The sequence below is a fragment of the Manis javanica genome, chromosome 12 (genome assembly GCF_040802235.1).
Source record: "Manis javanica isolate MJ-LG chromosome 12, MJ_LKY, whole genome shotgun sequence".
Classification (NCBI taxonomy): Eukaryota; Metazoa; Chordata; class Mammalia; order Pholidota; family Manidae; genus Manis; species Manis javanica.
This window is the reverse complement of record NC_133167.1, coordinates 23,060,557-23,087,596: the sequence shown is the minus strand read 5'-3', so window position 1 is coordinate 23,087,596 and position 27,040 is coordinate 23,060,557. Positions and strand designations below refer to the sequence as shown.

General features: G+C 34.8%; 1 protein-coding gene across 5 annotated transcripts in view; it reads right to left on the bottom strand.

Moving 5' to 3' along the window:
* The window catches only part of ERBB4 (erb-b2 receptor tyrosine kinase 4), a 1,111,691-nt gene that overhangs the window by 321,755 nt on the left and 762,896 nt on the right, over positions 1-27,040 (bottom strand). For all 5 annotated transcript variants that reach the window (XM_073218152.1, XM_073218154.1, XM_073218156.1 and 2 more), the window contains exon 6: positions 1,508-1,626. In XM_073218152.1, coding sequence (XP_073074253.1) covers positions 1,508-1,626 — 119 coding nt within the window. The remainder of the gene's footprint in view (positions 1-1,507; positions 1,627-27,040) is intronic.

Genomic DNA, 27,040 nt, shown 5'->3' with positions numbered 1-27,040 from the left:
CCACTAAGATGACATTTTCCAGGAGGAATCTATTAAAAACCAATCTAGAAATCTCAGGAAGTTTTAATTTATGGCTATAAAATTTCATGTGTCCTCATAAATGCTTCACTAACATACTCTATGCAGTGTTGTGCACAGAATGTTTGACAACAAAGGAACATAAACCAGAGGAATCAAGGAAATTTACCTTCCAGATAACATACAAAACAATGTAACGTACACCAAGGCCTTGGTCTGGCATTCTTGAACATTCTGTACCAAATACCAAAGTGGAATCACTGGGTTGTTCCATAAAAGTAATGAAACAAGAATTCTAAAGCTCCCTTGGTTTACCATGGTAATGGAACCATGAAAAAAGTGAAGTGAAAAAACTAAGTGAAAGTGATGGCTATTGCTGATGTTTCTTATTGTTATTATTTTGGAATTGTTAACACCATGCCTATCCAGTGTTCTCCAAATGGTGCTTCCATCCCATTGGGTGACAGGCAAGGGAAATGGTCTTATTTCAAGACCTGCTGAGCATTTTCCTTAAAATTGTAATGCTTTTCTACTTTCTCACTACTTACTTCTGCAATACCTACTTTTGTTTCACTATAGAATTAGGGTAGACAAATTAAGTTTCTTAAGAAAATTAAGAAATTACTATCTATATCATAGAGCTATAATTTATATTTTGCTTATTTCTAGAATTAAGTGCCAATTTGAAAATGAAAATACTCAGCTCTAAATATATATATGTGTATTCTCTAAATATTTAAGAAAAGGGAAAAAGAAAATAAATTCCTATGTTCATTTTTCAAGAGCAAAAACAATTTCTTATTTTATGATTTTTAGCTCTGAATGAAACTATTGTATCCTGTAAATAAAAATGTGTTAGCTATAGCTCACAGAATTGCTTGTAATGTACTCAAAGGAACAGAAGGAACTGTATCAAGGATATCAAAATGTAATTAAAAAGTGTCCCCAACAAATGCTAATTTTAAGGAAGGTAAAATGTCTTCTTCTAAAATAAAAATTATACATATTATCATATAAATTGTTTTAAGCATGCATTTGTAAATGTTATGAATTTTGAATAATATCATATTGCAAACAATCTGTTTATAATCTTGAAATTTACATTCAAGAAATAAAGGCAAGTGCCCCCACTCAGAAGACTCAGTGATACAACAGCATAAACAGGTAATCACTGTAAATTCTAGAAGGAAGCTGTTTGCTTTGTGAAAACATCTTAGTGTGTGTTCTCTTTCATGTTCTCAAATAAATCTCACTTGTAATATAAATTATATCAGAAAGACATAATTCATTTATTGGAACAGAACAGTCCTAGATAATCAGTAAGACACCTAGTGAAAGAATGACTTCTAGGAAGGCACAGCATTTTTCTTAATCCTAAAATGGTTGAATTTTATCTTATTTTAATAAGATGTTAAAGACTCAATGTACCTGAGTTAAACCACGAGGAGGAGGGACAGGAAAAGAGCAAAAGAGAGGACTCCAGACTTACAAAGCAGTCAGTGTCCTTAGGTCCAGAGCAGCCTCCAGCGCACTCTCGATGACAACAGTCACTGACGTAGGGTCCATAGCACCTGCCATCACATTGCTCTGCACACACTGTCCTGGTCACTGCAAAAGACAGATGGGGCCTCAATCAAAGCCAGCCATCAAGGGCATCTTCTATGGTGGTTTGGAGTAGCTGAGAAGAGTAACAATTTACTCAACTCACCATTGACTCAATTCAGCAAATATTTACTGTATGAAGTCTACGACAGATCAAAACTGCTGTACCAAAACCTTCATAATTAATATACAAATTTGTTTTTATATTCTTTCTGATTCCAGCAAAAATACTTACAGTGTTTACAAAAATCATACAACTTAACAAGAAAGAATCAAATTTGAAATAACTAAACGAGGCATTCTGGCAATTTGTGAAAGATGGAGTCAGCAGTGAAATCAATTCACAACATGCGCAGTAAGGTTCTGTGGCAGAAGGCATCCCCAAAAAATGAATCTAAGATTTTTAGTAGTGAACTTAGAAGTAATAGGGGGAACATAAATTCTAACATGATTCATATTATATTTTACATGATTCATATAAGATGATAGGTAGATGATGGTGATAGATTAGATAGATATGGATAAGTGATAGTAGTAGTACAACTATTTCTATTCCTGAGATTTAAGTGAAATTTCTATCAAGATTGCTCAAAAAAGAGGGACCTATGTAAAGAGCAGAGCAACATCCTCAAAGGAAGGAAGGGAGGGAGGAAGGGAGGGAGGATTCATATTCATAGTAAATGCAACAAAGACTTCTACTGGTCTTTTCTTACAGCATCCTTCAATCCAAACTCATAGCACTGTATCAAGATATACTTTAGTAAAATAAATGCTATAGACTATGCATCAAACATATAATATTGATGGACACAATTCTGCTTATCCCACATATACCAAAGTGGTATTTTTGAAGTATTTAGAGAAATGAATTTTATAGTATATGTGTAGCACATTACTTCTTGGATTCTGTATTTCCACTTCAGCCTTGATTTTTCCCACTTCTTAGACTAGTTAGTTATTCAAAGCTTCCTTCATGGCCCCTATAGCAACATTCTTCCCCTTAAACAATAGTATTCTCCAAAGTTAGTCTTGACAGTTTTCTTTGGGCTATGGGTTCATGCCTGGATGAAGTAATTCATCCTCTGTTTTGCATACTTCCAATAGGTAGATGACATCAGATTCAGATCTGAATTCTCTATGGAGCTGCAGCATGTATTTCCAGCTGTCCACAGTAGTTCTATTAAGATATGCCAGAATGTACAACGTGGAATGTAACTCACTTTTCCACCTCTACCACTTGAGTATTTTTCTCTTATCTCAGTGGTAACATTATCTTCTGTTAGCTTAATTAAATACTTGAGATGTGTTTTCTAGGTCTCCTTTCCCTTCATGTTCACTTTTCATACCTAATAAATTACCAAGTACAGGCAATAAATATTCCTCATAATTATCCCTCTTTTCTACTCCAACTTTGGAAACTTATCTCTAAGTTATTACATAGCTTTCTAAAGGTTTCTCAGATACCAATTAATCCTCCACACTGTTCAATGGTGTGAAAATTTTATTAAAGATTTCTTAAATTCTGCCATTGATTATTTCATGATTCCATATGTTTACTCAGATTTTTTTTTGAAACATGATGATGATATACATAACATATCATATAATGTTTAAATATGAACTATAATCTTTCACTGGGTATGACTGTATTCCTCCCTAGCTAATACAATCAATATAAACATTAGAGTTTAAATTAAAGCAGCTCTTCAACTCACTCACTGTCTTCTTTTTATTTGGTGAGAATAAAGGCATATGATACTTAAGATCAGCTTAGAGAAGCTTTTGAAAAAAATTAGGTCTGGATTTGCAGGGGCATATTTTATATTGTAATTTGGGTAGCATTAAATTTTGAAATAAATAATTTATTCCATAAGTGTTCTAGCATAAAATTGTAGATAATAAATCAACTTGCCCTGCCCTTTACCTTTCTAAGTCTTTGCTCGAATCTCACCTTCTCAGTCAAGTCTTCCCAATTTCATACTGTATCCTTTCCGAACTACTGATTCCTACGGACCCTCCCCACACTCTTGTCCCCTCCATCCCTTCCTCTATCTCTCCTTCTTCCTTCTTTCCTGCATTTCTGTTACAGCATCAATCACCATCTAACATATTTTACTACTCATTTATTACACTTATTTTGACTATTGGTGTATTCCAATATCTGTAACAGTACCTGGCATCATATAACTTTTTATTTATATTTCATATATATTTTATATATGCTTTACATATATACTTTGCATATATGAAATATGCACAAATTATATCTATTCATTAACTCTGCATATTCATATATTGTGCTTATATTGATGTTCTTATCTTTTAACCAAATGGTGTATTTATTTAGATGTCTTAATTAGTAATTAATACCATATAAAAGGAACACATTTATAGACATTTTTGTAAAGAACAGATTCAAATATAATTCCTATCTAGCAGATTCAACAAGACTCTTCTGAGGTATCAAGGGCTGCTAATTGAAATAACAGGCATACGTTAAGTAAACAAATTACTGGATTTCAAGTAGGTTTTGTAACAGGACAGTCTTTCAGTTTTTAGTTTGTTGACAGGCATTCCTCAGCTGGAGCACTGATAAAATAGCATGAAATGAATCAGCAATGATTTCCTACATGTCACATCATATTTTAATCCTGGGCAAATATGTCTAAGTGTTAACTTCTGTTTTTAATTTATGGTGATTTAAGGCAACTATATATAATATTTCAGTTTCTATTTATTTATATAGTTTGCTTTTTTCTACTAAATATGAGAATTAATAAAGGTAATATGTATAATGATAATTAACCATGAATTAGTTTAAGATTATTTATTAAATATTCATATTAAGATAATGTCTCTCACTGAGCATATCAATTAAACATGAATCATGTTACAAATATAATCTAACACTACAATGTTAGGTTCAAAACTAGTTATTTTACTGTGAAACTTATACAGCATGTATTTTAAAGTATTCAATCACATGTGTGGGACTGACAAAATTTTTCAAAATAGCAATTTATTCTGTAGAGTTGTGACAAATCTCATATTTTTTTAAGACAGTTTGATCTTATATTCCATTTCAGAAACATTCCTATAAATCATTGCTTTTTAAAAATTTAAGATATTAAAAGGCAATTATGGAATTTGCTTCAAAAACAGGTTATAATTTACTTTAAAAATAAAAATATCAGATACATTCAACACTAGAAACAGCACTTTCTGCTATCAGGGTTTTCATATGCCCTAATTCCAATTAAAAGTTCCATAATCAAGAAACATATTTGCAAGTATTTGCTTGACAGGTAATAATGAAAGGAAATTAAAAAAAATAAAAACAATGAACTTAATTTCTAAAGATTGATGTGACACAGTTAAACATTTCTTAACATTGTTATGTGAGATTTGTTTTCAGAAAGAAAACATTCCTTTGTACAATGTATTTAATGGCATTCATTGATTAACATGCATTACTTAATTAATATAAATTAAACACATCAAACTATACTCATTTTACATTATGATAGAAAGTAAAAACAAAAACAGTTCCTGAAATCAATGAGATAATTCACTTAGCCTCCAAGGGAACATTAACTTATAATTGCTTTGGTTATATTAATTTCCATCCTTGCTTGAATATTATTTCATTACATATTTTCCCTTGTATTTAGTATCCCTCCTAAATTGCTTCACTGGGTGCATTAAAATATTTGGGTTGAATTTTAACTAGCTCATTCACTGGTAGTACATCACTAACTGTAATTATTTAATATAAAAGGTAAAATCTGGGAAGTTAAAATGCTAATTACATTAGTCAATAACCTTGGAATTGGGGATGGGAATTCATTCAAAAATATCCATGAGAATCAGACAGTAAAGTTAAAGGAACCACTGAAGGGGACACTGCTTAGAAGATACCTGTCATCTTATAAGATTAAAAGTGAAATCGGGGGAAAAAAGATGGCAGTGTGAGAAGTGAGGCAGAAACCTCCTCACAAAACCACATGTAACACAAAAATAGAGAAAATACAGCTAATCCTGAAAGAGCAACCCAGAGACTGCAGAACAGACAACCTACATCTAAGGGAAAGAGAAGACTTACAGAATGGCTAAAGCAGCTAAGCTGCGATCTGGTGGGATCCAAGACCTCCCCCTACTGCAGCTCACAGGCAGGAGGAAGGGAAAAGGAGCAGGGAGGGAGTAGAAGCCCAGGACTGCTAAACACCCAGCCCTGGAGATCTGCTCTGGGAGCACAAACCCACATTACATGGTGCTCTGGAGATGAGTAGGGGGGGAAGCAAAGACAGGCAGAATACTCAGAGAGACTGAGATTCCAGCTGCTTGTGGAGAATGGGTACCCACAACCAGCCATTCCAGGATAAAAGGCAAGCACTTTGAAAGACTTCCCAATAGTGAAAGGGGTGCTAACGGGGCAAGGATTACACAGCGCTTTTTGCTCAGCAGAAAGTATAGGTGGACAGAACTATCCTGGCACATTCAACCCAGCAGTTTGGGAACTTTCAGGAGCTTCAGATGCTCCATCCGCATGACTGGCAATGCAGTACCTAGGCACCTCATTGCGATACGCAGCCTGTTGCTCCTTCCTCCCAGCAGGGAATGGTATGCAAACCTGCTGCCCCCACCATCATGCCACCCAGCTGGAAGTGGGCCCTGCCTACAGCAGCTACAGAAGCATAATGCAGAGGCTCCTCCCTGTACGCTCAGCCCACTGGATCTGGCAGTGGAGGCAGCACTTCAGCCAGGAAGCAAGAAAGAGCTCTTTCCTCCCAGCAGGCACTGGCAGCTTGCGCCGCTGAACCCCGCCATCACTCCAGGTGCTGGGCAGCTCCAGATAGTAGAGTTTTTGTGCACTAGAGGGCGCTGCCTGCACAAATTTATTATTCCATAGTAATTAGAATTATGAAATGGCAAAAAAAAAAAAAAAAAAATTTTACAAACAAGAATCCAAAGACACCAGAAAGAGGGCTAAGTAAAACTGAAATCATAATCTCCATAAAGATTTCAAAATAAAAATCGTAAACATGCTCACAGAGGTAAAGAAAAACATTCAAGATCTCAGTAATGACATGAAAAAAGAGATAGAAAATTTGAAAAATACAGTATCAGAAATGAAAATACAATGGAGGGATTTAAAAGCAGATTAGAAGAGGTAGAGGAGATAGTAGATGAAATAGAAATTAGAGAACAAGAAAAAAAGAGTCTGAGGCACAGAGAGAAAAACGGATCTCTATAAATGAATAATATGTAATATATAATAAATAAAACAGCACTATTTACAATAGCCAAGATATGGAAGCAACCTAAGAGTTCATCAGTAGATGAATTAATAAAGAAGATGTGGTGCATATACACAATTGACTATTATTTAGCCATAATAAGAAAACAAATCCTACCATTTGCAACAACATGGATGGACCTAGAGGGTATTATGCTCAGTGAGATAAGTCAGGTAGAAAAAGACAAGTATCAAATGATTTTACTCCTTTGTGGAGTATAATAACAAAGCAAAACTGAAGGAACAAAACAGCAGCAGACTCACAAACTCCAGGAAGAGACTAGTGGTTACCAAAGGGGAGGGGTAGGGGAGTGTGAATTTGGAGGGAGGGAGAAGGGGATTAAGGGGCATTATGATTAGCACATATAATGTAGGTAGGTCATGGGGAAGGCTGTGTAGCATGGAAAAGACAAGTAATGACTCTTTAGCATCTTACTATGCTGATGTATAGTGATTACAATATGGTGGGGGGGGACTCGATAATATGGTGAATGTTGAAACCACAGTGTTGCTCATATGAAACCTTTCTAAGATTGTATATCAATGATACCTTAATTTAAAAAAAAGGAAGTGAAAAGACAAACTACAGATTGGAAGAAAACGTTAGCAAACCAATATCTGAAAAGGATCTTGCATCTAGAATATATAAAGAATTCTCATAACATAAAAGCAATAGGCAAATAACCCAGTTAAGAAGTGGGCAAAATATCTGTACAGACATTTCTCCAAAGAAGATACACACAGCTAATAAACACATAAAAAGATGTTCAACATTGTTAGTCATTATGGAAATGCAAATCAAAAACCACAGTTAGATAGCATTTCATACCCACTAGGATGGTTATAGTCAAAAAGACAGGTCAAGTGTTGATAAAGATGTAGAAAAATTGGATCCTCACACCACCTGGCAGCTACTCAAAAGAATAAACATATGAATAGCGTATGATCCAGCAATTCCACTCATTCATATATCTCCAGGAGAAATGAAAACATGTCCACGCAAAACGTGCACACAAATGTTCAGAGAAACATTATTCATGATAAACAACCTGAATGTACATCAACTGATGAAACAGCAAAGAAAATATTCCACAGGGGGATATTATTTGACAATAAAAAGTAATGAAATGCTAGTGCATGCTACAACATGGATGAACTGTGAACACAGTATTCTAAATGAAAGAAGCCAGCTACAAAAGTCAGCATAGTGTTTGACTCCATTTAAGCAATATGTCCAGAGTAGGAAATCTATAGAGACTTAAAGAGGATTAATAGTTGGTTAGGGATGGGTACAGGAAGGCTCTGGAAGAAAATGTGGAGTGACTGCTAATACAAATGGAACTTCTTTTGGAGGTGATAAAAATCTTCCAAAATGGACTGTGGTGATGGATGTACATCTCTGAATATGCTAGAAACCAATGAATTGTACACACTTTGAATGGGTGAATTGTATGGCATATATATTGTATCTCAATAATATGTTGAAAATAAGAAAAAAAATTAGATTAAAGCATTGTGTTACCAGTGGGATTGCATACCACTTGCTATAGTCTTTCCAGTTCCTTTGGAGTAGCTATCACCAGGCTAATTAGGAATTGGGAATTAAAAATAATCAGTTGATTTTTTTCTGTGATGAAAATGGGTATGTTTGTGGTATTTTCAGAGTGCCAAATACTTTTCATAATTCTGCTTTGCTAGGTTCAATTATTTAAAAAAAATTCCCTGAGATCCTTTTTTCAATGCATTAGACCTTCCATCATTGTTTGTTAAAATAATTAGAAAATCCTTAATATGCAAAATTCCTTCCCTGCCTGAATTTGTGAATAGCTTAATATATCCGAAGCCTCACTTTGTGTGCAACAACTATTGATTTAATTATTCTGTGCTTTAGTGTGAAACAGGAAGCAGCGATCAAGTTTAAGGTCCTCTTCCACCTCTGCCTTTCCATCTGCAAAAATGTTTTACCCTTCTTGGAATAAACTCTCGTTAGAAAGAAGAGGGTGTCTTAGAGCAGAGGTCTCTAAATGTTGGTTTATAAAAGCTATTTCTGAAAACCTTGGAGCTCCCAATAAAAAAAGAATAATAATAATTCTGGCCCCTTTTCCAGACTTTCTGAATCATCATGTAGGAGGAGAGCCAGGCATCTTTAAGTCTTCCTATGTGTCCCATTTTCTCCTTTGGGAGAACGAGTAGCAGTGTACGGTTTGGTGTAGATTTCAATAAACTTGATTTTTACACATTTAAGCATGTTCTAGAAGTAATGCTTATTATTGGATGGTCTATGAGCTTTGTTTCATTTAAAGTATATCCTTATGACAGTAGCTTTCTGAAAACATGTTACACCACCCAAAATATTTATTTTTTGAGTCAATTTCGCCATTCATAGGAATAAAAATTGGACTGTGGAACTAGAGGATACCTCTAGAGAGAATGTCATCAAGCACCCTGTCTTTAATTAAGTGGATGCCTAAAGCATCCAGAAAAGATTTCCTTTACATGCTGACAAAGACTGTGGAAGCCCATTCAATAGCTCATTACAGTGTTTTTATCACTCTAATAGTCAATAAATTCTTCTTCACATCCAACTCAAATCACCTCTTCTTTAACCCAAGCATTTTTCTTCTTGTTCAAATCTTCAAATATGTAACTGAAAACAGCCTAACATTAAAACCATTCCTTTGAAGTATTGTCTACTTAACGGACATGATGTGTTTCATGGACACAGTTTGTTGAAATTCAGTCAATAAACAGAAAAAATGTAGGCAGCATAGAGGTGCAGGTCATTGAATACTAACTGAAATATAATAAAATAAACATGCTTTAAAATGCTTACCAATGGAATTGGGGGCTGCCTAGGATTCTTTTTCTGTAGATGGTTGCTGGATGAGAGAAGGGAACAGTTTTCTTATGTTTTTTTATTTATCTGAAACTTCTGACTTCAGAATCAGCCAAGCAATATTTCCATTCCAACTCTAGGTCTTTTTCCTTCCAAATATTCCTACCCGCTTGCACATAGATTTTGTTTGTTTGATCTCCCAATTAGTGATAGAGAACTTAACAACACAAACAGGAAATTAAAGCAAGAGGTCTGTGATTAAATTTCATACAAAGAATAATCAGTCAATCAATCAAATAGTGTAAATAATCTAGAGATTTTCCTATAGGTCTCAATTCTAGACTGTATATTGGGATCACCCAGGAAGTGTATAGAAAGTATCAAATCCTAGAATATTGCAGGTAATTTTGATTTAATAGGAATCAGGTGATTCTAAGGTGTTTTTCTTTTTTAAGTACGCTATATTCTGCTTCTCAAAATGGGATCTGTGGACCATCAGACAGTGACATTATCTGGGAGCTTATTAGAATAGACAATCTTAGGCCCTCCTGATATTGACTAAATCAAAATCTTCATTTATGTAAGAGTCCCCATATTAAAGTTTGTAAGGGCCTTTTAGAAGATCTATTCTACAGCCTTGTTCAGAAGAACTGGGTAGAAGGAGTGAAGAGAACCAAAAGGGACTGAGGGTGAGAAACAAAACGGAGGAGATGAGGGAGGAGGAGGAAGATGGGGCGGAGGAGACAGGCGGCAGAGCATAAACGCATGGGAAGAAGACACTTACAAAAGACTTTGCCTAAATTTAGCCTCATTTATTTTTTAATGGTCAGTTATCTTTTTGTTTTGTCACTGTGATGTCATTGCTCTGTTTTGCAACATTTGTGAATGCTCTTTATCCTTTTTGTAACTCATAGGAAGCAACAATAATATTTGATTAGTATATTGCCAAAGTTCTTCAAATGAAGTAATTTGTTCCAAGGAGGTAACTTTAAGCATGGCTAACATTATATTTAAAGATGAAGTTAAGCTTTTGTTTTTATTATTGAGATACTGAAATGATAAAGCTACTTAGAAATAATTTTTTTATAAAGTATCATTGATATACAATCTTATGAAGGTTTCACATAAGCAACATTGTGGTTACAAAATTTGCCCATGTTATAAAGTGCTACCCACACCCCACTGTACCCACTGTCCATCAGCATGGTAAGATGCTATAGAGTCACTACTTGTCTTCTCCATGCTGGACTGCCTTCTCCAAGACACCCCTATATTACCTGTGCTAATCATAACACCCCTTAATCCCCTTCTCCCTCACTTCCTACCCACCCTTCCCAACCCTTCCTCTTTGGTAACCGCTAGTCCCTTCCTGGAGTCTGTGAGTCTGCTGCTGTTTTATTCCTTCAGTTTTGCTTTGTTCCTATACTCCACAAATGAGTGAAATCATTTGGTACTTGTCTTTCTCTTCCTGGCTTATTTAACTGAGCATAATACCCTCTAGATCCATCCATGTTGTTTCAAATGGTAGGATTTGCTTTCTTATTATGACTGAATAATATTTCACTGTGTATATGTACCACATCTTTATCCATTCATCTACTGATGGACACATAGGTTGCTTCCATATCTTGACTAATATAAATAGTGCTGTGATAAATATAGGGGTGCACATGTCTTTTTGAATCAGGGGTATTGTTTTCCTTGGGTACATTCTTAGGAGTGGAATTCCTGGGTCAAATGGTATTTCTATATTTAGTTTTAAGAGGAACCCCATATTGCTTTCCCCCATGACTGAACTAGTTTACATTCACACCAACAGTTTAAGAGGGTTCCCTTTTCTCTGCATCCTCACCAGCATTTGTTGCTCCTTGTCATTTGGAGGCTGGCCATCCTAACTGGTGTTAGGTGTGATCTCATTGTAGTTTTAATTTGCATTTCTCTGATAATTAGCATTGTGGAGCATCTTTTCATGTGCCTATTGGCCATCTGTATTTCTTCTTTGGAGAAGTGTCTGCTCAAATCCTCTGCTAATTTTTTAACTGGGTTATTTGATCTTTGGGTGTTGAGGCATGTGAGCTCTTTATATATTTTTGCATGTTAATCCCATATTGGCTATGTCATTTATGAATATATTCTTCTATACTGTAGGATGACTTATTGTTCTGCTGGTGGCATCCTTTGCTGTACAGAAGGTTTTTAGTTTGATGTAGTCCCATTTGTTCATTTTTGCTTTTGTTTCCCTTGCCCAAGTAGACATGTTCAGAAAAAGATGCTCATGTTTATATTCAAGAGATTTTTGCCTATATTTTCTTCTTTGAGTTTTATGGTTTCATGAATTACAGGCAGGTCTTTCATCCATTTTGAGTTTATTTTTGTGTATGGAGTTAGACAAGGGTCTGGTTTTATTCTCTTACATGTAGTTTTCCAGTTTTGCCAACACCAGTTGTTGAAGAGGCTGCCACTTCCCTATTGTACATCCATGGCTCCTTTATCATATATTAAGTAGCCATATATGTTTGGGTTTATATTTGGGCTCTTTATTCTGTTCCATTGATCTATAGGTCTATTCTTGTGCCAGTACCAAATTGTTTTGATTACCGTAGCTTTGTAGGAGACTTTGAAGTTAGGGAGCAAAACCTCCCCCCCGCCAGCTTTGTTCTTCCTGCTCAGAATTGCCTTTGCTCTTTGGGGTCTTTTGTGGTTCCATATGAATTTTAGAACTATTTGTTCTAGTTCATTGAAGAATGCTGTTGGTATTTTGAAAGGGATTGCATTGAATCTGTAGATTGCTTTAGGCAAGATGGCCATTTTAACAATATTAAATCTTCCTATCCATGAGCACAGAATGTACTTCCATTTATTGGTGTCTTCTTTAAGTTCTTTCATGAGTGTCTTGTTGTTTTAAGGATATAGGCCTTTCACCTCCTTGGTTAGGTTTATTCCTAGCTAATTTATTCTTCTTAATGCATTTGTAAGTGGAGTTGTCTTCCTGATTTCTCTTTCTGCAAGTTCATCATTAATATATAGGAAAACAACAGATTTCTGTGTATTAATTTTGTGTCTTGCAACTTTGCTGAATTCAGTTATTAGCTCTAGTAATTTTGGGGTAGATTCTTTAGGGTTTTTTATGAACAACATCATGTCATCTGCAAACAGTGTCAGTTTAACTTTTCTTACCAGTCTGGGTGCCTTTTATTTATTTGTCTTGTCTTATTGCTGTGGCTAGAACCTCCAGTACTATGTTGAAAAAAGTGGTGATAGTGGGCATCCTTGTCTTATTCCTGCTCTTAGAGGAAAAGCTTTCAGCTTTTCACTGTTAAGTATGATATTGGCTGTGGGTGCATCATATATGGCCTTTATTATGTTGAGGTACTTGCCCTTTATACCCATTTTGTTGAGAGCTTCTATCATGAATGGATGTGGAATTTTGTCAAATGCTTTTTCAGCATCTATGGAGAGGATCGTGTGCTTTTTGTCCCTTTTGTTGATGTGGTGATGTTGATGGATTTTTGAATATTGTACCATCCTTTCATCCCTGGAATAAATCCTACTTGATCATGATGATCTTTTTTATGTATTTTCGAATTCTGTTTACTAATCTTTTGTTGATTATTTTTGCATCTGTGTTCATCAGGAATATTGCTCTGCAATTTTTTTGTGTGTGGTGTCTGTCTGGTTTTGGTAGTAGAGTAATGCTAGCCTCACAGAATGAGTTTGGAAGTATTCCTTCCTCTTCTACTTTTTGGAAAACTTTAAGGAGGATGGGTATTAGGTATTCTGTAAATGTTTGATAAAATTTAGCATTGAAGCTATCTGGTTCAGAGGTTTTGTTCTTAGGCAGTTGTTTGATTACCAATTCAATTTCATTGCTGGTAATTGGTTTATTCAGATTTTCTGTTTCTTCCTGGGTCAGTTTTGGAAAAATACTTATTATATTTTTCTAGAAAGTTGTCCATTTCTTCTAGGTTATCCAATTTGTTAGCACATATTTTTTCATAGTATTCTTTAATAATTCTTTGTATTTCCATGGTGTCTGTAGTGAATTTTCCTTTCTCATTTCTGAATCTGCTTATGTGTGTAGACTCTTTTTTTCTTAATAAGTCTGGCTATGGATTTATCTATTTTCTTTATTTTCTCAAAGAACCAGCTCCTGCTTTCACTGATTCTTTCTATTGTTTAATTCTTCTGAATTTTATTTATTTCTGTTCTGATCTTTATTATGTCCCTCCTTCTACTAACCTTGGGCCTCATTTGTTCTTCTTTTTCTAGTTCATTAGTTGTGAATTTAGACTTTTTTATGGGGGATTGTTCTTTCTTGAGGTAAGCCTGTATTGCAATATACTTTCTTCTTAGAACTGCCTTCGCTGTGTCCCACAGATTTTGGGGTGTTGAGTTATTTTTTCATTTGTCTCCATATATTACTTGATTTCTGTTTTTATTTGAACATACTGTCAAGCCTGCATGTGTTTGTGGGCTTGTTTTCTTTGCATAATTTATTTCTAATTAATACCTTTGTGGTCTGAGAAGCTGGTTAGCACAATTTCCATCTTTCTGAATTTACTTAGGCTCTTTTGTGGCCTAGTATGTGATCTATTCTGGAAAAAGTTCCAGGTGCACTTGAGAAGAATGTGTATCCTGCTGCTTTTGGGTGGAGTGTTCTGATGATGTCTGTTAGGTCCATCTGTTCTAATATGTTGTTCAGTGCCTCTGTCTCCTTACTTATTTTCTGTCTGGTTGATCTGTACCTTGGAGTGGGTGGTGTTTTGAAGTCACCTAAAATGAATGCATTGCATTCTATTTCCCCCTTTAATTTTGTTGTTTCACATATGTAGGTGTTCCTCTCTTGGGTATATAGATATTTATAATGGTTATATCTTCTTGTTAGACTGACCCTTTTATCATTATGTAATGCTCTTCTTTGTTTCTTGTTATTTTCTTTGCTTTGAAATCTATTTTGTCTGATACAAGTACTGCAGCTTCTGCTTTTTTCTCCCTATTATTTGCATGAAATTTCTTTTTCCATCCCTTCACTTTTAGTCTGTGTATGTCTTTGGGTTTGAAGTGAGTCTCGTATAGGCAGCATATAGGTGGATCTTGGTTTTTTTATCCATTCTATTTATATTTAGGTTGATTATCAATAGATATGTATGTATTGCCATTGCAGGCTTTAGATTCGTGGTTACCAAAGGTGGAAGGGCAGCTTCTTCACTATCTGTCAGTGTAACTTAACTCACTTTTTATGCTATTTCAAACACAATCTAAAGGTTCTTTCTTTCTCCCTTCTTTTTCTTCCTCCTCCACTCTTTATATATTAGGTGTCATATTCTGTATGATTTGTGAATCCCTTGACTGACTTTGTGGGTATCTGATTTAATTTTCATTTGCTTTGTAATTAATTGATCTACTTCCTTTTCCTTTACTGTAGTTTTATTTTCTCGGTTGACTGCTATTTGGCCTTAGGAGCACTTCCATTTGTAATAGTCCCTTTAAAATACACTGTAGAGATGGTTTGTGGGAGGTGAGTTCCCTCAACTTTTGCTTATCTGGAAATTGTTTAATCCCTGTTTCAAATTTAAATGACAATCTTGCTGGGTACAGTGTTCTTGGTTAGAGGCCCTTCTGTTTCATTGCATTAAATATATTATGCCACTCTCTTCTGGTCTGTAAGGTTTCTGCTGAGAAGTCTGATGATAGCCTGATGGGTTTTCCCTTGTATATGATCTTTTTTCTCACTCTGGCTCCTTTAATAATTTCTCCTTTTTCTTGATCTTTGTCATTTCATTATTATACGTCTTGGTGTTATCTTCCTAGGGTCCCTTGTGTTGGAAGACATCTGCATGTCCTAAGAGACTCTTTCCATCTCCAGATTGGGAAAGCTGTCAGCAATTATTTCCTCAAGGAGACTTTCTATCCCTTTTTCTCTCTCTTCTTCTTCTGGTAACCCTATAATGTGAATACTGTTCTGTTTGGATTGGTCACACAGTTCTCTTATCATTCTTTTATTTCTAAAGATCCTTTTTTTATCTCTGTGACTCAGCTTCTTTGTTTTCTTGTTATCTGATTTCTATTTCATTTGCTATATCCTCTACACCATCTAATTTACTTACAAATCCCTTCATTGCATGTTTCTTTTCAGATACAGTATTTTTCAAAGTTTCTATCTCTTCCTGAGGTCTACCCTGAGATCTTGAATATTTTTCTGTAGCTCTGTGATCATGCTTATGATTTTTATTTTTAAAAACACTTTATGTTTTCCTTATGCTGATCCATACAATTCCTTTATTACCTTGAAACCCACATATATATGTATTTCTTTCTGTACCTCTTCCTGGTGTTTTTTGGATTCTTCTTTGTACAAATTTTTTTTGCTCTTTTGTAATTCTAATGATTGCTATGGAATAATACATTTGTGTTGGCAGAGCCCTCTAGTGTCCAGAAGCTCTACTCTCCAGAGCTGCCCAGCACATGGAGCAATGGTGGGGGTCACAGGCATGTGGCATCTGTGCCTCCTGGGAGGAAAGAGCTTTTGCCTGCTTCCTGGCTGCAGTGCCTGCCTCCACTGCCAGGTTCAGCTGGCTCAGCATGCAGGGAGGAACCTCTGTGTTATGCTCTTGTAGCTGCCATAGTGGGGCCGCCCTTTGTCTTCCCTGGGGTGATGCCTAGGGCAGCTGGTGCGTGGACTGGTGCCTGCTGGAAGGATGGAGTGGCAGGCTGTTTATTGCAGTGGGGTCCTTGGTGCTGAGTTGCCAGCCAGGGAAATGAAGTATCTGAAGCTCCTGAAAGTTCACTACCTGCTGGGAGGACTGTGCCAGAACGATTTTGTCTACCTGTCCTTTCTCCTGAGTAGCAAGCTCTGTAATCTTCACCCCTTTAGCACTCCTCTTTCTGTTGGGAAGTCCTTCAAAGTGCCCACCTTTCTTCTGTCCTGGAGTGCTCAGTTGTGCATAGTTGTTCTCGACAAATGGCTGGAATCAAAATCTCTGAGTATTCTTCCTGTCTCTGCTTTTCTAATATCCAGAGCACCATATAATGTGTTTTCATGCTCCTGGAGAATATATCCAGGGCTTGGTGTTTAGTAGTCCTGGACTGCTACTCCTTCTCCACTCTTTCTCTTAACTTGCCTGTGAGTTGAGGTTGAGGGAGGGCTTGGGCCTCTGGGTCATGGCTTTGCTATTTTACCCTTTACTGTGAGGTCTTCTCTTTTCCCCAGATATAGGCAGTCTGTTCTACAGTCTTCAGGTTGCTCTTTCAAGATTAGTTGTATTTGCTATATTTTCCTGTTTTGTGAGGAGGTTTCTGCCTCACTTCTCATGCCACCATCTTCCCCCTACAGCTATAATGCTTTAGTCTGATATATGATAACCAATGTTGTTTACCTGAAAAACATGGCACTTACCTATGAAGCCGTTGCCGAAACTGACATTCATAGGGAAGCCAGTGTGCAGACTGCTGAGAGGATGGAGTGGCAGGCTGTTTACTGCAGTGGGGTCCTAGGTGCTGAATTGCCAGCCAGTAAAATAAAATAGTAAATAAAAGTATGCCCATGTTCTCGCAGCTACTAACTAGGTTTGACCCTTGTTCCAGATAACTCCCTGGTGACCCATTGGCTATGATGTGATAATATTGTTAATTGTGTCAAATAGGAAAGGAATCTTGTCTAATCCATTCTTCATCAACAGCTGCTTTATTAAGTTATTTAACAAAGTTTTATTTAATCTTTTTTTTGAAGACATGCACAATGATCCATAGAGGGACCTTAAAGCTGATTTTACACTATACTCTTGGCCACCAGGGAAATTCTTCCTTATTAACAGGCTATACCATCACTGAAGTTCATGAGTTAGGATTAAAAAGCAAAACAAAACAATATTGCCTTATTACATCAAATACAAAAATACTTTTGAAAGCAAGTATGAGTTTTTGCATATACCTCACAGGACTACATATTTATGTGGGTTTCAAGGTAATAAAGGGAGTGTATGGATCTACATAAGGAAAACATAAACAGTGGTTTTAAAAATATATTTTCACATTAGAATTGAAGGCTACACCTTACAATACACAAATGATACGCTGGAAATAAATAAATAAAAAATTGGAATCATCATATCAGTGGACCTGTCACAAACCAAGAAATGAGTAAAAGATGAAACTCAATATTTTCAACCCACCCTGCATTATAGTAGACCACACATCTCTACATCCAGACATGATGAAAAACAAAAATAAGACCAAAAAAAAAAAAAAGACTATTTCTTCTGCTTATCTTAGTTACTGATTCAAAGCACCAATGGACAGGAATAAGGATAATCTCTCCTATTCAGTAGACATCTGAATGAATTTTCTTTTCAAGTTGGAAATTGGAAAAAGACAAGTTGCCAATTTTGTGATGAAGATAACCACAAAATATTAAAATGGAAAAAAAAAAGACACCAGGGAAACAAATCAAATGTTTATTGAACTAATGAATGCTATCTAGTCTAAATTTCTCTCTTTATTGATGAGGAAACCAAAATCCACATAAATAAGCTTGCCTCTGGAGAATCCAAAATAATGTCCATACATCTCTAAGAGATGCATTACTACTTCTCTAGGGTTTTCCAGGAAGTTTCCAGTTTCTTGACATCACAGCAAAGCCCATGTCTAATAACCAGTTTGGGAATTAAAATACCAAATGATACTGAAATGCAAGAAGAAATACTACATTTAATAGCACTAGAATATCAAAAGCTACCCTCAGCTAAATTAATGTACTACTGATGATAAAAAACAAAAAGTTTTTTCATCTAAATCTACCATCATTCACTTTGTTTCTGTCTCACATGAAGGAATGGCCTTTTACCTGTTTTAGGCTCTCCTAATATCTAGGTTGCCCAATCTCATAATGTTCAACTCTAAATTTTTGCATTGTAAATTACTTATATTCTGTCTTCTATAATCAGCCTCTGTCTTTACTGGCCATTTTTTCACAGCCAATACTCAAGATCTTCACACTTAAAACAAATATTAACCTCATGTTCTTCCTTGCCCTCAGAAAACCATGCATCACAAGAGTCATTTATGATACATACTTTCTCATATATCTTAACTATCCAGCCCTTCTTTACAATATCTCTAAAAAATGTCACCCAAGTATCCAATTAGTTACTTATTTGGTGGCACTTCTGCTTGGAAGACTAATGGGGATATTTAAGATTCATAAAGGGCATAACTAAGCTCTTTATTTCTATCCTCGGTCACTGTACTCTCCTACATTTTCTATCTCAGGGACTATTTTCATCAATGATTCAATTGCTCCATCTTAAAACTTGGCATTCATCCCAAATTTCTCTTCTCTTTTCCCTCACAGCCAAATCAATTGGTTATCAAGACTTATTATAAATTTTGTTGTCTATTTCTTAAATTGCCTCATTTTTTTCTTGGTTCTTTGTACGGCATGATACAGACACTTACTCTGCCTGATTGATGTCTACACAATAAGAGACAACTAAATAAAAATCTCCTTTGTTAACAGTGGAGTAAATTGCAGAATTTCCAGAATCTCCTGCCTGGACTTAGTTCACTTACATATCAATAGGTGTTTACTGCTGCAGCCTCTGGGGCAAGGGGTGGAGAGATAACAGCCACTCTCTCCTACCCTTCATTCCTGGTACATAACTGGTTGGGCATCTACCAGTCACCAAGGACCCCCTTGTGGAGCTCCTCATGGAAGGGGCAGGCAGGTACATGATGTGCTGAAAGTGCAGAGGGAGAGTGGTGGCCAGAGGAGATGGACAGGCCTGGGAATATCCAGCAAATCTGAGTAAACTGTGAGCAATAAAAAATCCTTTTTCCCAACCTACTCTTTCCCTTGACTTATTTCAGTTTCACCAGTTTTATAGGGGATTCACCCCAGACTGGGAACACCCGTCCCCCCCACCAGCGATACATTAACCCTTCCTTGAATCTCTTACTTAGAACCTCTTGTCCTGCATCCCCCACTCACTTCCTTTTTGGTGATCTCACTTGGTGTCATACAGACTTCTATTATAGCCCTTACCCCAATGTATTCTAATTTGGCAGAGCAAGTTAATTACTCCTGTGTCATAGATAAAGAAGTTAACATTTTTAAAATAGTTAACTAGCTTATCCTAGGTCACATAAGAAGTTATTATAAGGTAGCATTTTAAATTAGTTCCCAGACTTCTATTATATCTTTATTAATGTGACTATATTAAAAATCACAAAAAACAGGTATCTAAATTTTACAATGAAAAAAATAATTTTTTCTGGAGTAATCTTAACTAACCCAATTATGAATGATGAATAATAAAAACTAAAACATTCTCAAATACTCATTCTATGGCAAAGCCAAAGGAATAAAATTATTTTATATTTAGGATTTTATGGAGCCTTATATATAATTGAGTTCAACCTACTGATTTCACAGAGGAGGAAACCAAGGTATAGATAGGGTTAATATTCAAGGCCATGTCTCACCTTAAAAAATTACACCACAAACACATTTATCAAACATATAAGGAAGAATGTTTCAAATTGCTAATTTTATATTCATAGAATATGTTTGGGATGATTTTGCTAAAAAGATAATAATGTCTACCTAATAATTACATGATGCTTCTTTGACATGTTTTTCAAAAAACTTTTTTCCCTTAATTGCAATATGCAGTACAAATGACATTTTATATTATGGCTTAGTATACATACACATAATGAAAAATTTTAAGGACATGTATCAACTCTGACTATATGCAATGCATTTTGATATTGTATTTTTTATTCTATTCTAATCTGGTCTATTTTGTGCTAACTAGCATATTTCAATAAAAATTTAATGTTGGTCAGGGTCCACCGAAGTGATTTACAAGGAGTACAAAACACTGCTCTACTGCACAGACAAAGGTCTAAACAGAAACTAAAGAAACAAGTCGTAGTGCTCCTTTTATACATGTACCACAAAATGGCCTTCTAAGGAATTTAGGAGCTTAAAACAATTGGCAATAAAATTTCCTTTTTCTTAAGTTTTAGGATCCCAGAGGCTATGGAAAAATCATTGCACAATGTCTGATACAATGTATCCCTTCCAGGGTTATGTCATTGAGACTGACAATTTCAAGAGGTTTATGCTTTTTATTCCCATCATCACAACTGAAAATTGTGGTAGTTAGGTTTGAATTTCTCCTACATGGCAATATGTTAAACTGTGGGCCAGTATTAAATGATATTTGAGATTCTCTTCAAACAACACATATAAAAAAATATCTATAGATATTAAGTAAAGCTTTTATACATTATTAAATAATTAAAAGAAATTATCATCTCTATTATGTGGACAAAACTTTGGATATCCCTCTAAATTTTTCAAGTTTTATAATAAAGAGGGTGTGATTTTGTTGTTTTTTTTCAAAACACATTTTTAGAGAAATAAGATAACTAAAGATATGCAAAATTTAAAAAATAATTAATTTTCTTACAATACTAATAACCAGTGTCAATTTTGGGGTGTCTACATGTCCTTGACTATAGTTGCATGGTAGTTTGACACTAAATAAAGCACAAAATACACAACCAAAAGTAATTTGATATAGTAACTGAGGTTGGTTCTGTCCCTATACTTTCATCCTCACTAGGAATATCATTCTTTCAAATTTTGACAATAGTGAAAATAGTTTCCAAACATTTTATGTTATTGATTATAAGTGAGGCTAAGCACTTTTTATAGATTTCCTGTGTAAATTTTTAATTTTACTAAAATATTTTATTTTAAAATGCAAAACTCGATAATGTTAAAATGATCTTTTTCTTTTTAATCTTTTATGTAATGTTTAAAAAGGTGCCCATGTATCATAATGTTTACCTAGTTTTCCTAATACTTTCAAGTATTTCATGCTTTTTAAGTCTTTAGTCTATATTCCATTCATAATCTATAGTCTACCTCATGCCTTTTAAAATTTCATGTCTAATACATTTCATGTCTTTTGTTTTATGAAGAGATCTAACTTTGTTTTATTCTATACTGTCAACCATTTGTTCTTACACTATTTATTGAATAATCTATGTTTTGCCCTTTAAAAAAATGTGCCAACTAAGTTATTATACAGACTTTAGTCTCCATTTGGACTTTCTATTAGATTCTATGAAGCAATCCTAGTCTGGACTAATACCATACTATTTGTTAAAAAAAGAAACAGTGAACCCAAAATGGAGTCATTTGTGCTAAACCCAACATGAGCAAACTAAGACTTATACTTCACTTAACTGCAGTTTCAACTTCACAGGAATATATCCTTTAACCAGTCAATATGGAATTACCTCGTCAGCATTAACGAGATAATCTGTCTGACATCCCTTTCATTACCTTTAGGAAGGCAACCTTCCCCTATGAAGGAAAAAACAAAATACATTCTTTGCTAATAATTTCCTGTTATTTTATGCCCCTTTGTACCTTTAAAAACCCTTCCTTTACTGCAGCTCAGCAGAGCTCCTTTCTATTGTTAGATGTGATCTACTTGATTCATGAATTGTTGAACAGAGCCAATTTGATCTTTAAATTTACTCAGTTGAATTTTGGTTGTTTAATAGATTTGGTAACAACAGCAGGACAGAAAGAGACTTCCATCAGCTTCAGAGACAACAAGAAACACTAGATGGTATTCTGCAAACACTTTGAATTCACTGTCTTTCTTGCCATTTCTGATGGCCATGGGTTAAGTTCTCTCTAGGTTTGAGCTCTGTTCTTTTTGCATCCAGTTCCTGATTTAATTGGCTTTCCAGTACAGGGTTGGTCTGCTTGAACTGGCAGACAGTTCTGCCTAGAGCCCAATTCTGCCTACTGGTAAGGCCCTACCTTTTCAGACTGTAGTTCCTAGATTTTTGAATGAAAAATCCCAGTCCTTAATTCTGTTCCAAGATCCATGTGGGAACTATTAGTGGCAGTACATAGTTTCCCATCCATGTGCAGCCTCAATCTGTAGTCTGTGATTACTGAGCTCTGTTGGTTCAATTCCTTCCCCAGTCCAAGGGTGCACAGGAATTATTAATGGTGTGCACAGTACCTTCTCTTACCAGGACACAGTAACATCTCTTGGCCCCTGCTCATATATTAAGGGCACATGTTGTTTGTTATGTTTTGCATAGATGAAGGCTATTGCTAATGGGTATTTTGGAGGCAAAAGTTGGTGGGCATGGGTCACTCAACTTAAGAGTTGTTAGAGTACACACCACTGGACCCCAAAACTCCTATGTTAGGATAAGTTGGTTACAGACCAGGTTAGATTGACATGTGGTCACCCACCAACCTAGAGAAACGTTCCATGCAACAAGATGAAGATGCACTGTAAAACACTGCACAATCCCCAACTCAGTGGCACATCCCTTTTAGGTATTAGCTTGGCACTAAAAAAAACCCAATAGCTTAGCTAAATGGGTTCCTTAAACTCTATAGAGTTGAGTGTACCACATTTTGGCACATCTGCTTATTTTATATCTAAGAACTATGGTCCCAGAAGTTATAAATATCTACAAAAACAGTAAAATCTTACTGAATTTGTTTTGTGTCCTGAGAACTTGGCTTGGTAACTGTTGGGTTTGGGACCCCAAAAAATGGCCAGAAAGAAATGTGGGTTGAGCTCCATTTGTGCTTAGGGTTTTACCAAACTGCTTCCAGGGGAATTAGAATGGCCTTTAGAAGCAATGTAACAAATTAGGCAAGATAATTCATTTCAGAAGTGTATTTTTAATTAAGTGTTCCAAAATTAAACAAACAGAATGGGATGGCCTTTTTAACTAGTAGGCAGAAGATTCCAAATAGCTTCAAAAATTTGAAAGTAGCTTCATTGAAAGTTTTGCTGCAAAAAGCAAATGAAAAATTAAAGGCACAAAAAGTATCTAAAAAGAGATTATAACACAACTCTCCATGCTTCCTTCTATCCTTACTCATTCTAGTCATCCAGTCTGAATTGTCTTTCCACTCTGAAGAAACTACAAGATTTTAAACAAGTCTGTCAAGTTAATGGCCTTACTGACACCCTTACATCTTCTTTCAAAGAAGGGACCCATCTAGGCCTCTCCCAGAGTTGAAAAGACTCTGAGGGATTTTCTGGTAAACTGCTGCACTTATTATTTTAAGCAGCGAAGAGAAAAACTAAAATGAAACTTAATTTAAAAATATATAAAAACTTGTCAACTTCTGGTAAATATCAGCATTACAGTCTTCACTTTAACCCCACTCAGAATCTGAAGATGGGACCCCTAGATAAATTGGTAGAAGCCAGCTAAGCTGAGAAATCATAACAGAGTCAGCTTTCCCAAATCTCTGTAGTTATCTGGTAGAAAAAGGAAAGTAAGTATTTTTGCATATTCTTTGGGGATGCCTGTTGTGCTTAAGATGCAATCAGATAATTCCAGAAATATTTACTGTTTGTCTTGGCTGAAAACTGACAAGATATTTAAAAGAAATTTTTAAGTAGCTCAAGTAGTCATCAGTTGGCTAAATAAGAGTATACCACCTCTAATTCAGAGGCTAATAATTTTTTTTTCAAGCTTCCCCTTCCCCTCCAAGCAAACTGAATATAGTACAGTTGGATGGATGAATCAATCTATGATGGCTTGCAGGCTGCAACCCAATTCTTCGAGGAGTTAGAGGCAACTGTCCTTATCTTACAAATCTTCATAAAACTGGAAACACAGCTCTAAAGGCAATTAAAGATCACTTATTCCTTTTTAACAATCCAAAATCTTCCCTTTTTAATCTCAAAAGCTTGTGAATATTGGCCTGAAGTAAACCAAAATCCTTCTGGAGGAACTTGCATTCTTTCCCTGTGCCTTCAAGATGTAAATGTTAATTCTTATCTAGAACATTTCCAATTCCTAAAACTGGAGAAAAAAGTGGGGAAAAAGGCTTTTTAAAAATTCAAACTGCTCCACAGCTTCCACAAGATTAATTCTCAAGGATAAATACAAATCTTAAGTTCCTTCTTTATAAAGAAGAGTAATAAAACACTAGCCAAGAGAAGCTATATAAGGTCTTTGTTTGTATGTTTCTCTCTCTCACTCTCTTTCTCTCTCTGAGATATGTGGCATTTTTTTACATCCAGATGGTTTTACTAAAATTAATTTTTAAAAGAGCTTTTAAACTGGCTTAAACAAGCACTTATTTAATTTAGAATTCATAAAAATTCTCAAAAATATAATGTAGAAACTTAATCCAAATTAATTTCAGGCTCATGTGATATGGGAAAATATTCAGTATTAAGGCTAGTTTAAGTTTGTTGGTTTAATTAAACCAGGCACGCCTTTAGAGTTATCAGCAATAAATAGAATACCTTATTGTACCTAGGCTTACTAAAGATCAAATAAGTTCATGTTATCTCTTACAAAATTTGTCAGAAAAATAGCTTGAGATGATGGCTGACTTTGTTTAATACCTCATGAAGTTTTTATGGATAGTCTAAACACAGTTCTAAAAACAAGTAAATTAAATGGATTAAGTAGCATTAAAAGTTTGTAGGTAAATTTTTTTGTTTCCCCAAAACTTTCAGAAACCTGAAACCTAAAGTTTTGCTAGGATAAGTTAAATAATGAGTCAATTTAAATTCATTGAATACCCAGACCACTTCCAGATAAGAAAAAATATTAGAATATTAATCACCAGACATAGGTTTATCCATTTTTGCTGCCTTTAATAGAGGAATTAAAAATATTTGGGTCTACTAGTAAGCATGTTTTAAGCCATGCTGAGAAATTTTCTATGAGAAAACACATTTCTATAAATTATAAAAGGTATTTGTAACTCTTACAGTCAACAGAATGCGAATATAAAAGTTCATAATTGCTTACTTAATTTTCACTAAAAATTAAAGGCTTCTAGGGTTTAAAATTCTAATATATGTAATTAAAACTGCTAAAAATATTAACGGAAAGAGATTTTATGTGTGGTCAGGTTGGACTGACAAAGATTAGAATGAATTTAATTAGGTAAATGAGTTTTAATATCAAAAGTAATTTGGTGCAAATTTAGACTTTTTCTTTCTGTTAAAATACAAAGTTTTCTTAGACTATTGGTCTGCTCTTGATAAGAGATTGTTCAAAGTTTTTTACGATCTTTTAAATTAATATGCCTAACAACAAGGATTCTGTGCTTTGTCAAAATAATTTCTGAAGCTATTTTTATCAGGCCTTTAATGACTTGAAAAAGCTGAATCTTTATTAAAAGAGTTAAATTTTCTTTCTTTCTTTTTTTTCTTTTTTAAACATCTATTTACCAGTGAAGTTTTTGTCACTATGGTTAAAAAGATAACTAAGCATTGTTTCACAGTGGCCTATGACCCTATTAGACCAAGTGTTTTAAAACCTTTTTGATATTACTAATTTCCTAAAAATCAAATTCTAAATGAAGTCTTTTTTACTTAGAACTAAATTTGGAACTTTTCAAAAGGCCTTTGGAACATCTCAAAAGATTTGTTTCCTCTCCTTATGAAAAGAGAGATGTTAAACTAATTAGGCTTATTTGATATGTTAAATTATATGGGGAGTATTATGAAATAAGTATAATTAAGGCTTTGTTATGTTTTATTTATGTAGGTGTATGTTACAAATGTTCCAGAAATTATGGGAAATTCTTGGAAATCTGATATGTCCTGGTATGATGTTATTATCACTTGTAATTCCAGTTATCTTAAAATGTGTATATCACACAAATAGCCAATTTTTCTCATCAATTTCATTATGATGAAGACACTTCATATCTTCAACAATGGGCATATTTTTAAGTCTTTAGTCATTTACAGTTATAGTTTAACTCAAATGCTTTTAAATGCTTTTGCAAAAGCACTTCACCTTCAAGGAGATTCTTGGAAAAGATTTTTGACAAATATAAGATTTTGATAACTTTAAGATCATAAAACTAAACTAAGAACTTCCAAACTAATGGAGAAAGTGGATTTGAGCAGAACAAGAATTACTATCATGGGACCGAATGAGATGCTAAGGACTTTTATTGGAAGCATTTTTGGTTCTTTAATGTTTTGTTCTTCTAGATTTTAAGAAACCCTTTTTCTATTTTCTCTTAGGCCATTCATAATTTTGTAAGATATATCTTTGTGAACAAAGATGAAATTTTTACTTTTTCTCTCTGATCCCTTAGAATTTAAAAACAAATAACAATAAACTCTTGAGTACTTGTTTTCATAGCAACAATATAGTTTTGGGTTTTTTTTTTTTGCATAAGTTCAATGACATTTTGTTCCCCTTATAATACAACTGGATATATAACAAAGGCTTTGACTAGA